This window comes from Zea mays, chromosome 4 (genome assembly GCF_902167145.1).
Source record: "Zea mays cultivar B73 chromosome 4, Zm-B73-REFERENCE-NAM-5.0, whole genome shotgun sequence".
Classification (NCBI taxonomy): domain Eukaryota; kingdom Viridiplantae; phylum Streptophyta; class Magnoliopsida; order Poales; family Poaceae; genus Zea; species Zea mays.
Genome location: NC_050099.1, coordinates 197,360,309 through 197,375,142, shown reverse-complemented (window position 1 = coordinate 197,375,142; position 14,834 = coordinate 197,360,309). Strand labels below are relative to the sequence as shown.

Below are 14,834 nucleotides of genomic sequence, written 5' to 3'. Positions count from 1 at the left end.
AATGTTGTCTTGTTTGGACAGCTGCACTTATATACGTAAACCGAACAAGTACCGTGCTGATTCGAGGGTTGTTCTTGGAAGATAGAGATCCAAGGTGACTGTTCCTTTGCAGGCCATTCTTCCTGGCACACGTGTTATCGTCGTCTACCTTCTAAAACCGGTTTAAGTAATCCAAGTTATTTCAGGTTGCAGTATTGTCCTGGCGATAGATGTTGAGTTTACATGTTCTATGACTGAAGATAGACGACGACTTTTGGAAAGTCTTCGAGTGATATGCAGTTTTCAGCGGAACAAATAACTATAACCGTGTTACTGCTAGACACAAAGCCTTCTCTGAACAAAGCTTGCACACATGTTATTAGTTCAGCTAGCAGCAATTTCAGTCAGCTATATAGCGCGCCTCATTGGTTGACTGAAGTGGTGAATGGCTATGCTCAGGACCCAAATTAAAGGCGATGTAACTTCTTCTTGCTGCGTTGTCAGCTAGCCGGATCAGTTTCTGGAGGCCATTATCGGGGGCACTGGGTACATCAAAATCCAAATGACCAGTTACTACAATAAATGCAAAACAATTATACTTAAGACAACATCAACCTCTCAATTTAGAGCAAACTATATTATAATATGAAGAATACAGATTATTGTATATGTCATGGGTATATTTCATCTTCAGATGCTTGTCCTATTATCTTTTATCATTTAAATGTATCTGTCATGGGTATATTGCTGGAAATGCAACATTCAAAGTCATTTAGACAGGAATAGCTGGTTTCAAGTTGCTTTGTTATTTTTGCATCCGCCTGTATGTGGTGGGTTCAAGTTTTGCACCTGTAGGACTGTATATGCTGAAAATATTAGCTGAAAATGCAACTGCTTTTCTTGATACCATGTCATTTACTTAATGTAGGGCGCCCGAAGGGGCGCCTAATGTTCTAGTATATTAAAGACGGTAAATATCACAGAATGACACAGTCGATCATGTACTCCCTCTGTCCTAGTTTAGTATATAAGAAGTAACTACTTCTGATTCAAAGACCAAAAAATGTATTTAGTTCTCTTTATATCACTGCATCGATATACTTGTGTCTAGAGAGCACGATTAAAATTAAGAGATCAGAACAAAAACTGGTTATACATTATATTATGGGATATGGGATGGAGAGAGTATATGCAACACCACCGGGCGGCTAGCCGTACCTGAAAGCGCACCGCTCAGCACCATCGGTGCCCTTTGGTTTGCATGCCTTGGACGCTTTGCAACTGCGGATGCCAAGGCCAACGCGCTGCTCCACGCCACGCAGGAGATGGTTGCAAATTTCTCGCGCGTGCGGCTAACCGGGTGAGGCTGCAATTGGTCCGACCGGTGATTGGATTGGGCCGGCGGCGTTGGCACGCGCACATCGTCACCCAAGGCAATATATACCGTTTCTAGAGGCGGTTGGTATCACAGACCACCACTGAAAATAGAATCACATCATTTTTAGTTGGCGTGGGGGTATCAGATAATATACTACGTACATTCATAACATAATAGTCATGCCATAAAATTATGATATCTGATAATATATTTGATTATGTACACTTGTTCAAAGTTTCGACTGACATGATAGAAGTTTGATAAATGCCTAGCATTACTGCCCATGTTTAACTCCAGATTCGAGCAGTAACACTGCTGCATATGAATGTTCGTACATCGCCTGCCCCAACCAGCAAAGAATGGTATGTACAGGTTGCATTCCATCCCCCCATTTTGTCTTCATATAGCTTACCGGCACAATGAATTTCACAGTATGTCTATCAAAACAAAATTGGATCTCGAACCATGACATGCGGCTTCAGACTTTGCATTCAACCCCCAATTAGTCAGCAGAACAATGGTGCGACTTCCTTGCTATACAGAGAAGACTCTCCAAGTCCGAACCAGATGTCCGGAACAATCAAATAGCCTCTTCCTCTTGCTGAACTATAGATGGAACCAACATGTAGCATGCCAGCAGAGACGGGACGGACATCAGTTCCACAAGGACCCCCTCTCTAGAGTCAGACTCCAAGCTACTGGAGGGACTGGACATCCTCAAATCAGTAAAGAGTGCAAGACTCGTGACACATCCATATCATGTAGGACTGGGGATTGGAACATTCCGGTGGCTTTCTGCGAAATCTCTGATTATACGTTTAAGAGTTCTACCACCCTTCCCTTGCATGTAACCTTGATGGCTTCTTATATTATCACCAGTCCTGCTGTGAAGATAGTCTGAGCCTGCATCCTGAAGCACCTTGAGCCACGATGGAACTATTATTTCAGCCTCCCCTTGCTTTAGATACTCAGAAGGCAAAGATTTCACCTAATCAGACATGTCAGCCAACATTAGGCAACAGGTGTGAATCTATTGAGCACATGAAAATTCATATCTGACAGATCTGGCATCAGATTGTCACGTATAACTTGTCCCATAATAAGTGCACTTCTAGCATTCAAATTTTGTTCCAAAATTCATATCTAACTATGGACGACTCCTTGGAGTACCTAACTTCAGTAACTTCTTTTAGCTACAAGTACAGTCATTTTGGGACCGAGGGAATAACCATATGAAGGAAAAATAGTTGAACATGTTTTTGATCCTACATCCATGTTTCAAGTTAAATAAGAGAATAGCAGAATTAATTATGCCAGATAGTTACCAAGAATATATTTCTTTAAGTAGTGCTAATCAATCATACATGATAGCACATCATGCGTGTGAAATTCAAATGGTAGAATTAGTTAGGTGCCCGTACGTTACTACGGTTTATATTTAAGTTCGAGTATAAAATACAAAGACATGTGTGTTCTATTGGCTAGATGAGTGTGAATCTAGGTTTGGGTTTGGAGACAACAACCTGGTTTAAAATCCCATTTAGCATAATTTCAGTTTTTTTATGTATCACCTAACCCAGCGACCGGACCGGTCCCGAATTCCATGCTGGAATATTAGTGCAGATTATGGCTTAAAGAGGACCAGTGCAGATTATGGCCTAAAGAGTAAGAAAAAAATCATTTGAACATCTACAAATAAAAAAAATTATTTTTTCCGCGAGTAATAAAAATAATTGCATTGATGAGCAGCAACTACAGTTTCGGAAAAAAAAAGAAATCAATCTATTCAATGATCCGAAACAGAAATGGGAGCATATCACGCCCAACCTAGGTGGTGCTGTGCGTGGGTGGGGCAGGGGTTTAGGGGTTTTCTCGACCTGTGTGAGGTCTTAATATAATATCGTGGAAGCGGTCTCACCCCCAGGTCGATTTTTTTTAAAAAGGTTCATTTATGAAAAGAAAAACAATAGAAACATCATGTCCTCTAGGACTGGAACAATCAATAAAAGCCGTTGTGAAAAGAATACCGTCGATTGTAGCCACCCACAAAGAGAATTCCAACTAAGGATAGCCTTCCATGTCGTTCCCTCACTGAAACTGCACAATGCCGCCAGTTGTTGCAATATTGTGGCAGATTTATGGACCTGTTTAGAGAAAAATGTGAAAACTCCACAACATTTTTTTGACGGAGTAGAACAAATAAATCAATAACACTTTGTATAACAGGAGAAATAGTATCATCACCAGTATGCTAAGATATTAAACAGTCAACTCATCCCAGCATAATCATTAATATAGTAGCTTATGTCAGAAGAGAAGTTTGAAAACCCAGATAAGGTTCAGACTTGTTAAGGTTTACATGCACAAGTACAATGTTCTAGTTAGTTTAAATGTCTTACAAAACAAATTGTTGAGTATCCAAAAAGATATATAATATATGCGCACAAATAGAGATAAATACAAGAGAATTATTCTTCAAATTGCACTCACCCTTGACAAGGCTGATACACCAAGTAAAGCATAAAGCACATTAGATAATAGACCTTCACCACAGCGTGCCAAGATTTGGATTAGGGCCACACCAGGTGACCCGTTAGGGATGCACTCAGGAGATTCTAGCACAGCAGCAAGGGCAGTCTCAAGAAAACCTGCAGATGGAATGTAACCTTGGAATTATTTAGTTGGAAATGATTGAGTACAACCACATGGATTTAAGTGCAATAGCTTGAGCTGGTGCATGACAGTGGCAGGCTATAACAAACAAGACGTCCATATGCCAGCTGTCTCCAATTTGAAGCATAAATGGAAATGCAGATATTTAAAAAACACTTCAAAAACAATGAAACATGAACTAGAAAAATCCTGACACCTGACCACACGCTTGCTCGAATGCTATACCAACTTGAAAGACCTTTAATAATCATGTTAAACAGACAGTTCTAAAGAGAAATCGCCAAGCCTAATAAAGTGATCCCAAGGTTTTACCATACCAACTGCCTTTGTAAATGCATCCATCCACTTGCGTTAAGAATAAACTTATATCAGCTTTATAGATGATTTCAGCAAGTTCACTTGTGTGTATTTGCTTAAATTCAAGGTTGAAGTTTTCAAAAACTCGCTGAGTTCCAGAATATGGTTGAACATCTCTTTGACACTAAAATCATAGCAATGCAAACTGACTGGGGAGGCGAGTATCAAAGATTAAACTCGTTCTTCACCAAAATAGGGATCACACTATGTATATGTGCACCACCAAAACGGTTCAGTTGAGAGAAAGCACAAATATATTGTTGAGGTTGGCTTATCTCTTCTAGCTAGGGGTGGTAATGGGCTCTAAATTTTATAATGTAAAATTTAAGGATCAGATTAGGATCTGGCTCTATTTCTATTCACTTTTTAACTCAAATTAATTAAGGGCTCAAACGATATGTGAAGACGCATTTGGATCGTGATCCATTACCACCCCTACTTCCAGCTCACACATCCATGTCTGTTTTCTCTCAATAACAAGAGACAAAAGTAATAGAGGTATGTAATTATATTATCTCTCTCTAGTAAACATGAACAAGTAAAGAATGTCATTCAGAAGAACAGTGTAAATATTTTATGTATCATCCAGCTTACCAAGGAAAAGAAAGTCTCATAGATGTAAAGCAAAGAAGGCCAATAGTAAACTTTATGAGCTAACATGAGTTTTCACTCCAAAGCCATCAATTCAGGATACAACAAACAAGTTTACCCACAGATGAGGGGAACACGAAAACATGCAATTAAAGCCTGAGGACAATACATATAAGTGAATAAAATAGCACTCACACGACATATATGACATTGCTGCAAGTGCAGCTCCTCGGTGCATTGCTGTAGAGCATATAGCTGCCTTTTGAAATGATAACTCAATCAGGGAGCTAGATGCCACAATGGCTTCCTGATTATTTATGCAATCAACAAAGAGAATTAGTGTTAATAAAATGGCACTACATATCATGCCAAGCTACTGAGCTAAAACATATTACAAATATTGAAACAAGAGAAAGAGAAAAATAAGAACCTTTGGACAGCAGCGAATAAACATAGATGTAAAGTAGGTATATGCTTCAACTAGGTCAGGTTCTTGATCACAGGTATAAGAAGAATTCAGAGCTGATATTGAAGATGCAGAGCTAAGAATTTCAAAAGTCCTAACACATAAAGCCCCATATTCTTCTTTGTGGCCAAACTCTTCAATAACATTGGCAGCTGCAATTTGAATGAGGTCAAGCAGAGTCAACAAATTCATTAAAGTAAGATGGCATGCTAGTAATTCAGTTATAAATATAGCATAACAAATTCCTTGTCGCTATTTGGGGCTTCCTCTTTCCTTACACAAGTTATCTAGGCAGCAGTTCCAGCCTTTTGTTGACAGAATTGCTGATCAACTGTCAAATTGGAAAGCAGACTTATTGAGAAAAGTAGGGAGAAGAGTCCAAGTTCAGCACGTCCTTACCAGCATGACTGTTTATATGGCAATGGCAGTTGACATCCCCCAACGGGGTTTAGATGCCATTGATAGAATAAGAAAAGGTTTTCTTTGGAGAGGCCGTAAAGAGGCGAAAGGTGGGCACTGCCTTGTGGCATGGGGAAAGGTATGTCGCCCACTTCAACTTGTAGGGCTGGGTATGTCATGCCTGGTAAGGATGGGAAGGCGTCTGCTAGTGATGTTGGTGGGAAAGCGTGAGAGTAGTTGATGATTCAATCGTTAGGCTGGCACTTGGGCCGTGGGCCAGTTGGAGTTGTATCGAATCTGTATTGGGCTGGCCAAGGCTAACCATATATGTCGAACCAATGCCAGTGGGCAGGAATATGGAATAACAGAAAGTAAAACCACTTCGTAACAACTTATCTCGAGTTGCGTTGCGATTGTCGTGCCTCCGACGATCTCACGTCCCGGCAGTGACTCATCGGCGGCCACGGGGCGTCACAGGTGGTATCAAAGCTTTGGATCCTCGGAGCTTCCACGACGGCACCAACCGCCAAGCCGTCGGTGCAGACATGGCTGCTACTGGAGACGATGGAAGCCACAGAGCAGAAGAGTGATGAGAATTGGGATCGGATGACGCGGACCCTGGACCGCTTGGGCGATAAGGTGGAGGCCATGGAGATCGGACAGCAGTGCCTTCATCGACAGCCAGAGACTATGGAGGTTGGGCAGTTCCGTCTTCAACAACAGGCGGAAACTACAACGGCTGCTGCTCGGAAGGCGGAGGAAGAGAGGTCCATTCTCGCGCGGCAAGTGGACAAGACCGGAAAGACGGTGTCTCGGCTTCGTTTGGAAGTGCTGGCGAAGGAGATGGAAGGTATGGAAACTGAAACTGAGAAGGAGGAACGTAATCATAGGCCGGAGGGGGTGATGGTCGATCACATGGAGAGAGGGAGTACCATGATCAGCAAGGTGGAAGTAGGGAGAGTAGGGAGCATAGAGCTGTTAATCCACAAAGGGGAAACCGGGAGTATCGCGATCAACAAGGTGGGAATAGAGAGTATCGTACATTAAATTTGCCTAAGATGTCATTTCCCAAGTTTCATGGAACTGAATTAGGTGTTTGGTTTGATAAGTGTATAGAGTATTTCGACATCTACCAGGTGTATAAGTGTATGAGGGAAACACAACTAGATGGGTGCAGGTGTACAAGAGGAGGCAAGGGCTAGGAAACTGGGCACAATTCACTCAAGCAGTGCAAGAGAAGTTTGGGGCCGAGGAGAATGCACAGACGATGAGGGGCTTACTGCATTTATCATAGAAATCTAGTTTGGAGGAGTACATTCATGCATTTGAAGAAGCTAGATATGCTACTATATTGCACAATCCTGAAATGGGAGAAACGTTTTTTGTTTCTCAGTTTGTGAAAGGTTTGAAAGGGGAGTTGCAGGGCCATGTTTTAGCTCAATTGCCTCGGACAGTAGATCGAGCTATCCTCCTGGCTCAGATTCAGCAAGAGGTTGTGGAAATGAATAGAGCAAAATTTCAGAAAAAAATTCAGGGTAGTAAGGTGATAGTGAATGCAGGAAAAGGGGACACTAGAGCAGGAGTGGGCTCTAGTGAGTTGGCTAAGGAGAGGCAGTTGAGGGATTTTCGAAGGTTGAATGGATTGTGTTTTGGGAGTGGAGAAAAATACGAGCCAGGTCACCAGGCCAAGTGTCCAAAAGGGGTCGAACTCAATTACATAGTCTGACAATAGAGGATATGGGGTTGACTTTGTCAGATGAGGTGCTGCAGCAGTTAGACGAGGATAGAGAGATTTTTTCTCGAACGCGCAGGAGAACTGCGCATCATTATATTAAGAGAGGAAGGTCCAAAGTGGACCAAAATACAACGCCCTGAGGGCGAGGATAGAGAGATGAAGCATGTAATCTGTCCCTAAATGCCATCAGTGGAACTGATAGAGAGGGATGTATGAGAGTTCGGGCGCTGATTCAAAATCAGGTGATGGTGATGCTGGTAGACTCGGGCAGTTCCACCAGTTTTGTCAGTCAGAGAATAGTGGACAAACTGGCTTTGCAGACAGAACCTGCTGCACCTGACAGGGTTAAGGTGGCTAATGGGGAGTTCATGCTGAGCACGAGGAGGGTGGCAGCATTGGAGTGGTGGGCTGATGGACATACTTATATCAGTGACATGAGAGTTTTGGATTTAGAAGCTTATGACGCCATTTTGGGATATGATTGGTTGAAGGGTCGTAGTCCCATGCAATGTGATTGGGATAACAAGATTCTGCTGTTCAAGGATAGAGGTGTGGAGGTGCAATTGAAGGGAGATGGCATGGAAAGCAAGGAGGTGCTGCAGGTGTCTGCTGCACAACTGCAAAGGTGGATGAAAGGTAATCAAGTATGGGTTCTGGTGCTGTTAGAGTCAATGCAGGAAGAAGTGGTTGAAAGGCATCAGGAACCATTACAGCTCATACTCAAGGAGTTTGAGGATGTTTTTGCTACACCCACAGGGCTACCTCCTGCAGTCCTGCTAGAGTGTATGATCACCATATACCTCTGTTGCCAGGTTCCATACCTATGAATTCTAGACCCTACAGGTACTCACCATTCCACAAAACAGAGATCGAAAGACAGGTGACAGACTTGTTGAAAGCAGGTCTGATAGTACCTAGTGCCAGTCCTTTTGCATCCCCAGTACTACTAGTCCAGAAGAAAGATGGCAGCTGGAGGTTTTGCATTGACTACAGAAGGTTGAACTCTATGACTATCAAGAATAGATCCCCCATGCCCTTGGTAGATGAGGTCCTAGATGAGTTGGCTGGCACCCAGTTTTTCACCAGTTTGGATATGACTGCAGGGTACCATCAGATTCGAATGGCAGAGAAAGCGCTTTGTGTACTCCTGGACCGAGGAGATGAATGGGAGTCGAGCCAGCTCTACTAGCTGGTTCACACACACGATCGAGCCAAAACGCAGGTGGTAGAGTTCCTTGAAGCGTTCCCAAGTTAGCATGCCCTCATCCTGCTCCAACGTGCAGTACCAAGTTTGGGTGACACCGGTGAGGTGGTACGACAAGAGCCAGACGCACAAGGACAAAGTGTGCTGGCCTCAAAAGAATTGCTCATGCGATTGAGCCAATTCAGGGGGTCCTCGGAGCCATCGAAGGTGGAGAAATCCAACTTGTAGAAGTGGAGTGTCCCTAAGCAAGGCCTCGTCCCCTGGGACTACCACGTGGCATGGGTTGTGCCTATGAAGGGCAACCGAGAGGTGAAACTCAAGGATGGGCACATGCCAAGATCGAGGGAAACACCATGCCGAGATCGAGGGAAACACCACGCCATACGAAAATGCCACGCCAGATGGGAACAATGTGCCCCCTCCGAAGGAGCAACGCCCAGGCCAACAAATATCGAAGGCCCCACCAAGGAAATGGAGGGTAGCAGGGACAGTGAGTGGGGGAACTGAATTTGGTGGATGGGCAATGGAATGGACAGCGATGGTTGGTAGCAAGTGGCATGGTGGTGATGGTGATGCCCAGGACGGAGAAGGTTGTGATCCCACAGACGGCCAACCCATAGAGCATGTCTAGTGGCATGGTAGTGGCCAGCGCTAGTGGCGGTCGCGCCTCCAGGTTCGCCAGGTGGGCCAACATGGCCACCATGTACTTCACCAAGTCTGCCAAGGCCTTCGTCGTGGCAGCAGGTGATGGCACAAAAGGGTGCTTCGACTGCTTGTCACTGTCATCAGAGCATGGTATCTCCAATACCAAATTGGTAGGATAGAGGGTCTTGCGGTGACTGCGGAGGTTGTAGGGGTATGTGACCGATGGCTAGGGCTTGAACCCTCGACGACGAGCGAGCACCGTGTGAGCGTGAGAGCGAGTGAGAGAGGTGCATGGGAGAAGCCCAGCAACAATTATGTTGCTTTGCTTGATTTTCTCAACAACCGTTTAGGAATATGTGTCCCTTCCTAATACACACCAATCTAGGATTTGATCTCCTATTTAATGGAAATTAATTGGAAATAAACCAATCAAAGGATAATTTAGGCAACCAATCAAAGGATAATTTGGGCCCATTGCCTAGCCACGTGCGTGTTGGCATCGTTAGTAGGTGACACCAACCATAACAAAGTCATGTAAGTGTTCCCTAAGGCTTTTAACTTAAAGATATGGATTGAGTTGAATACAACATAAGCTCATTCATATTTGCAAGTTTAAGAGATCAACAATAGCCAAACTTACATTATGATCAACTATTGGCCCTTGTTATGACGAGGTGCAAAGAAGAATCTTTTAAGTTTGAATTTTGGAAGAAAAAAAAATCGTTGTGCATAAAAGTATAGCTCCTTGCCTGTCCTCAAGAAGCAGTCGTGCCTTTGAAATAGCAAGAAATTTGCAGATAAGCACTCCATAACTTTAGGTAATAAAATATGAAAGTGGTGTCCTGCAAAATACAACTGCATAAGAGAAATGATTTATTTGCTATGCAACTTGAATTTTCTCGTTTTAAAACCATTTAACTTACCGCAAGAATGTATAGCAGAAGAAAGAGAACGGCATATAGCTGCAGATAAATGCACATTCTCCATATGAGATGATCGGAAAAGACTTTCAAGAAGTGGCCAGAATATTCCAAGAAGAACTATAATTATATCATCATCGACCAGACCAGATGTGACTGATGTTGCCAAATGATGAAACAAAGCACTCATCCTGTAGAAGGGTATAAATTGCTTATATTGCTGATAATATCAAACTTCCAGCTTCTTAACAAATAATTTAATAGCCAAAAGGTAAAAAACTGGCAAGTGATATACTGCCTTGTGTAAAAAAAGGAACAGACTAGCTGTAACATTCTGACATGTCAAGGAGCCATGGAAGTCCAATTGATTGCTCACCACCTAGTGCTAGTGCTAGTGCAGCATTACTTAAAGGAAAAGGAAATCAAACTAGAGCATAAAACAATACAAAACTATACCTGTAGAGACCACGGACAGCAAGATCCAATGATTGCGTATAAGCAGCTGGATTTTGCCTTAGCAATTGATCTCTATCAATGTCAATCTGGAAAATGGAAGTCCAAAAGGTGATGACGCATTCATCAACATTTCACATGTGGATTTTGTAAGAATGGCTGCAGTAGGAAAAGTAAACATACAATCTTTTCCACTGCAGAGTAACTGGAACAAAGTAACCTGGCCAGTGAACTTTTCTTCAACTCTTTTTCACTTATAGAACTTAAAGCATGTGTGATTGCACTAATTATCTCTTCCTCATCCTCTAGCTGCAGGTTCCCTTTATTCATGCCCTGTAAGAACACTGTATTTTAAATACTGCATTGCATACAGCACCCAAGCAAAAAAGATTTATCAAGGATTCAAGGTACACATTTAAAGCATGTATAAATGGGATTTAATTAACTTATGTCATCCGATGCTAAAACATAAAGTGAGCATAAATGAGTTTATGACAACAGTAGCAAAAGAAGAAACTAATGCAAATAGTTCATCCGATTAGCAAGCATATGAAAATTGAATCGAACTTTCTTTCTACATGGACAAGCTTCATGATATTTATTTAGTTGTGATGATACCATGCCCATTCATGTAAGCAATATTGTATCCAGTGCATAAACTAAAACCTAAAGATCCACAAAAGCTTCTGTTGACAACCAAAGTAACAAATGCTCCAAGCAATCCGATAAAAAAAACAAATGCTCCAAGCATCAGCTTGTCGAATATAGAAGCGGGCTATCCCTAGACATGCTAGCAAAATCAATCAAAATATTTTCAGCAATCTTCTCGGTACTAAGTTGATATGTCAGAAGTATAATCTGATGTGGGTAAATTGCCGCATATAATAATTGTATCTTTAGTTATGACCCGTCATAAAAGGGCATCTAGCTGAGTTGGTTAGATAGTAGGTCCCGAGTTCGACTCCCCGTGGGAGCGGATTTCAGGCTGGGTTAAAAAATCCCCTCGTTTGTCCAGTGTTCCACACCAAAGTACAGGTCTAAGGCTCGGCCTCGGTTGCAGTCATTCTCATATGGGCTACAGTGTCGCTGTGTAGGTTGAGGGTTTTCTCGACCTGTGTGAGAAGATATTCTTCTTGATATAATGTCCGGAGGCTGTCTTGCCCCCGCAGGTCGAGTTATGACCCGTATCATTTAAAATATCTGGTGGAATGAATTTGACAAAGTAGAAGACAAAACATACCTCACCAATCCAGAAAAGAATTTCAAGGTTCTGTGGTTCATGGATGAATGAAGGAGCATCCTCACAAAGTTTGCGCAATGCTAAGGAGCAAGCATTTGATGATACGGATTTTGAAATTCCTGACGCGCAAAATAGGCTGAACATAATGATAATAAACAAATTTAATAGTCAGTGAATACATAGAATCCTTAAACTTCACAAACAATCAAAATACTTACAGTAAGGGCTTAATGTTACATTGAGAAGACGATAACCACTTTGAGTACGAGCCAACGACATCACCGAACGATTTATACACCTTGACATTTACAGAAAATACGGAAAAATATATTAGCATTAACTTCATAAACTATGGTAAACAAAAAATTTGGAGTGTATATAATAATAAATTTTGAAAACATAGAGAAGAAGTCCTACCAAAAACAAATTTCCATTCAGTTCAACAGGTGTTCTACTGGACAAAATGTTCACAAAATGCATTATGATTGAAAAATCAAAGGAGCCTTCATCTTGTAAAATCGTGTCAGCAACCTGAAATTCAACAACTTGTCAGCATGTAGATCAAACACACTCTTCCTAGCATGGTTGTGTCAAAACATACTATGATATGCAAATGTCTATCTAAGCAACTAAAAATGAATAAAAAAAGAGAATTATAGCTTGCAGAATATAACTATAACAAAATAGTAGTGCGCAAGACACACAAGATGTCATTCACTATGCAATCAAAAGGTAGGGAACCGTCACTTGATTGGTTCAAAAAGCAACCATAGGTGCGATTTGATCAAGATTCAACACTTATTGCCCATTTAAATCGATTTGACGCACTCCCATTGAACCCTCTGAATACAAGTTGTTCCCATAGAAGTTTGAAGTGCAGCTTGACCCAGCCTGTTTGGCAGAGCTCTCAAAGCAGCTTTCAGCGAGTATATTGCACAGAAGTGGTTCTACATTGATTCTAAGAAGTGATTCTCGAGGAACTGAGAAAAGTAGGGCCTGTTTGGTAGACCTCCTACTCCAGATTCTTAGTGGAAGCTGATTCTCTAACTGAAAATCTTTCTATATGATTCTCAACAATAAACTCTTTACATACAGTGACTGTATGCGTGGAGTGAATCAGAAGAAGCTACTTTTTTCCAGCTCCTAGCCCCCTAGTTCATTTCAGAGAATCACTTCGCAGAATACTCAGTAAAAAACATATGGTAGAGCTCCTCGATTCAACCTCTCTGGGCAGGGGCGGAGATAGGCCTATGGCCACTAGAGCCTGGGCCCTACTCTTGGACTAGCTAGCTAGGGTTAGAAGAGTAGCCACAAACAGGGTAGAGAGAAGGCGTGACGTACAGGCGGGCAAGCAGCCGCACAACGCGTAGTTTAGCATGGCAATTCTCGCGGCGTGCAAGCGGGCGCAGTTAGCGTGGCAACCAGGCACCCAGCGGCTGTGGACTGCAGTCAGTAGGCAGTCAGCCTAGTGTGTAGTATTTAGAGATATTGTATTGTATATGGATACTTCAGAAGATTTGCTGAAATCAGGTTTGCTGAAATCTCCAGCTAAAATCTGTTTGAGGACCGAGAACATTCAACTTCGAATAAACCAAACACCACTTTTTTCTTCTTTAAGCTTTCTGCAGTGATGTAAACAAGTATCGTTTTGCTAACGAAAGCCACCCAAACAATTGATAAATTGGTTATAGAGACGAAGATCTATTATTATTTTTAATTAGTTAATCGTTTGTTTAAGCCAATTTTATTTTAATTACAATTATTGTATCCAAATAAAGTTTATATGTGGCATTATCTATGTATTTTTCGATTTAAATTTTTTAGCCGGTATGAATAATTTTTAGTGTTATATTCGGCCCTATACTGAGAGAAATTCTGGCTCCGCCACTGTCTCTGGGGGCTGTGCCAAACAGGCTTCTAGTTTCTCCTGATCACTTCCTGCATAGATACTTCTTACAAAGAATTTATCCTAGAGTCATAGGCAATCACTTTCAGCCACAGAATCACTTCCCAGAAATTAGGAGCAGAAGAAACTCTACCAAATAGGTCCTAAGTGATATAGTTTATTTTAGAGATAGACATAATATCATACAAATTTCTCTTTGAGATGGACATAATTCAAAGGTTGTAAAGATCTGGGATGATGTAATCATAGAATATAGTGAAAAAACAGGTAAACAAATATAAAATTAATATAGTCCATGAGCATCAAATTATTTACATCTTATGACAACAATTAGAATTTTTTACCAAGTGGCATGATACTCTTACCATGCTGAGTGCATACATTCTAACTTCTACCTCCTTCCAAGGAATTGTTTGGCTTGAAAAGTCCCATCCACCAGAAAAGAGCTGCATGCAGATTAAAATATAGGTAGAACACAAAGTTTTAGGTATAATAACCTTATTTAAAAATACAGAAGAAATGTCAAAACTCAAAAGAAACACTTTAAAATGATATCAATTATCACTTATCAAAGATAAGCAGCTCTCCAGCGTGTTCGATTATAATAATATCAATTATCAAAAACAGAGGCTGTACTTCATGCTCACGAGTCACGAGGCCATAAAACAGAACAAAATTAAATACATAATTGACATAAAAATGTCAGTTTCTTGCAGAGAACCGCAAGAAGGTTTGGAACAATTGATCTTTAGCAACTTAATCTCTCTTCATTCTTGACTATATAAATTATGCGCCTTTTCCTTAGCTTACGTTTGGTCGTTCGCTAAGGGGGTGTTTGGTTTGAGGAATCAAAACATACAAAATAAGGTAGTGCATAATGAGTCTATT

The 14,834-nt window shown here is 41.5% G+C and overlaps 1 protein-coding gene across 1 annotated transcript in view; it reads right to left on the bottom strand.

Annotated features, from left to right (window-relative positions):
- Positions 1-1,523: 1,523 nt before the first annotated feature.
- LOC103654391 (transportin MOS14) overlaps positions 1,524-14,834 on the bottom strand; it is a 32,527-nt gene continuing 19,216 nt past the window's right edge. Inside the window, exons 9-21 of the mRNA XM_008681233.4 lie at positions 14,312-14,392; positions 12,458-12,571; positions 12,259-12,338; positions 12,041-12,176; positions 10,984-11,133; positions 10,804-10,889; positions 10,351-10,538; positions 10,177-10,269; positions 5,409-5,596; positions 5,174-5,285; positions 3,848-4,005; positions 3,385-3,501; positions 1,524-2,345 (exon numbers count right to left, since the gene is read on the bottom strand). Of these exons, the coding sequence (XP_008679455.1) occupies positions 2,115-2,345; positions 3,385-3,501; positions 3,848-4,005; positions 5,174-5,285; positions 5,409-5,596; positions 10,177-10,269; positions 10,351-10,538; positions 10,804-10,889; positions 10,984-11,133; positions 12,041-12,176; positions 12,259-12,338; positions 12,458-12,571; positions 14,312-14,392 (1,734 nt within the window). The 3' untranslated portion in view covers positions 1,524-2,114. The remainder of the gene's footprint in view (positions 2,346-3,384; positions 3,502-3,847; positions 4,006-5,173; positions 5,286-5,408; positions 5,597-10,176; positions 10,270-10,350; positions 10,539-10,803; positions 10,890-10,983; positions 11,134-12,040; positions 12,177-12,258; positions 12,339-12,457; positions 12,572-14,311; positions 14,393-14,834) is intronic.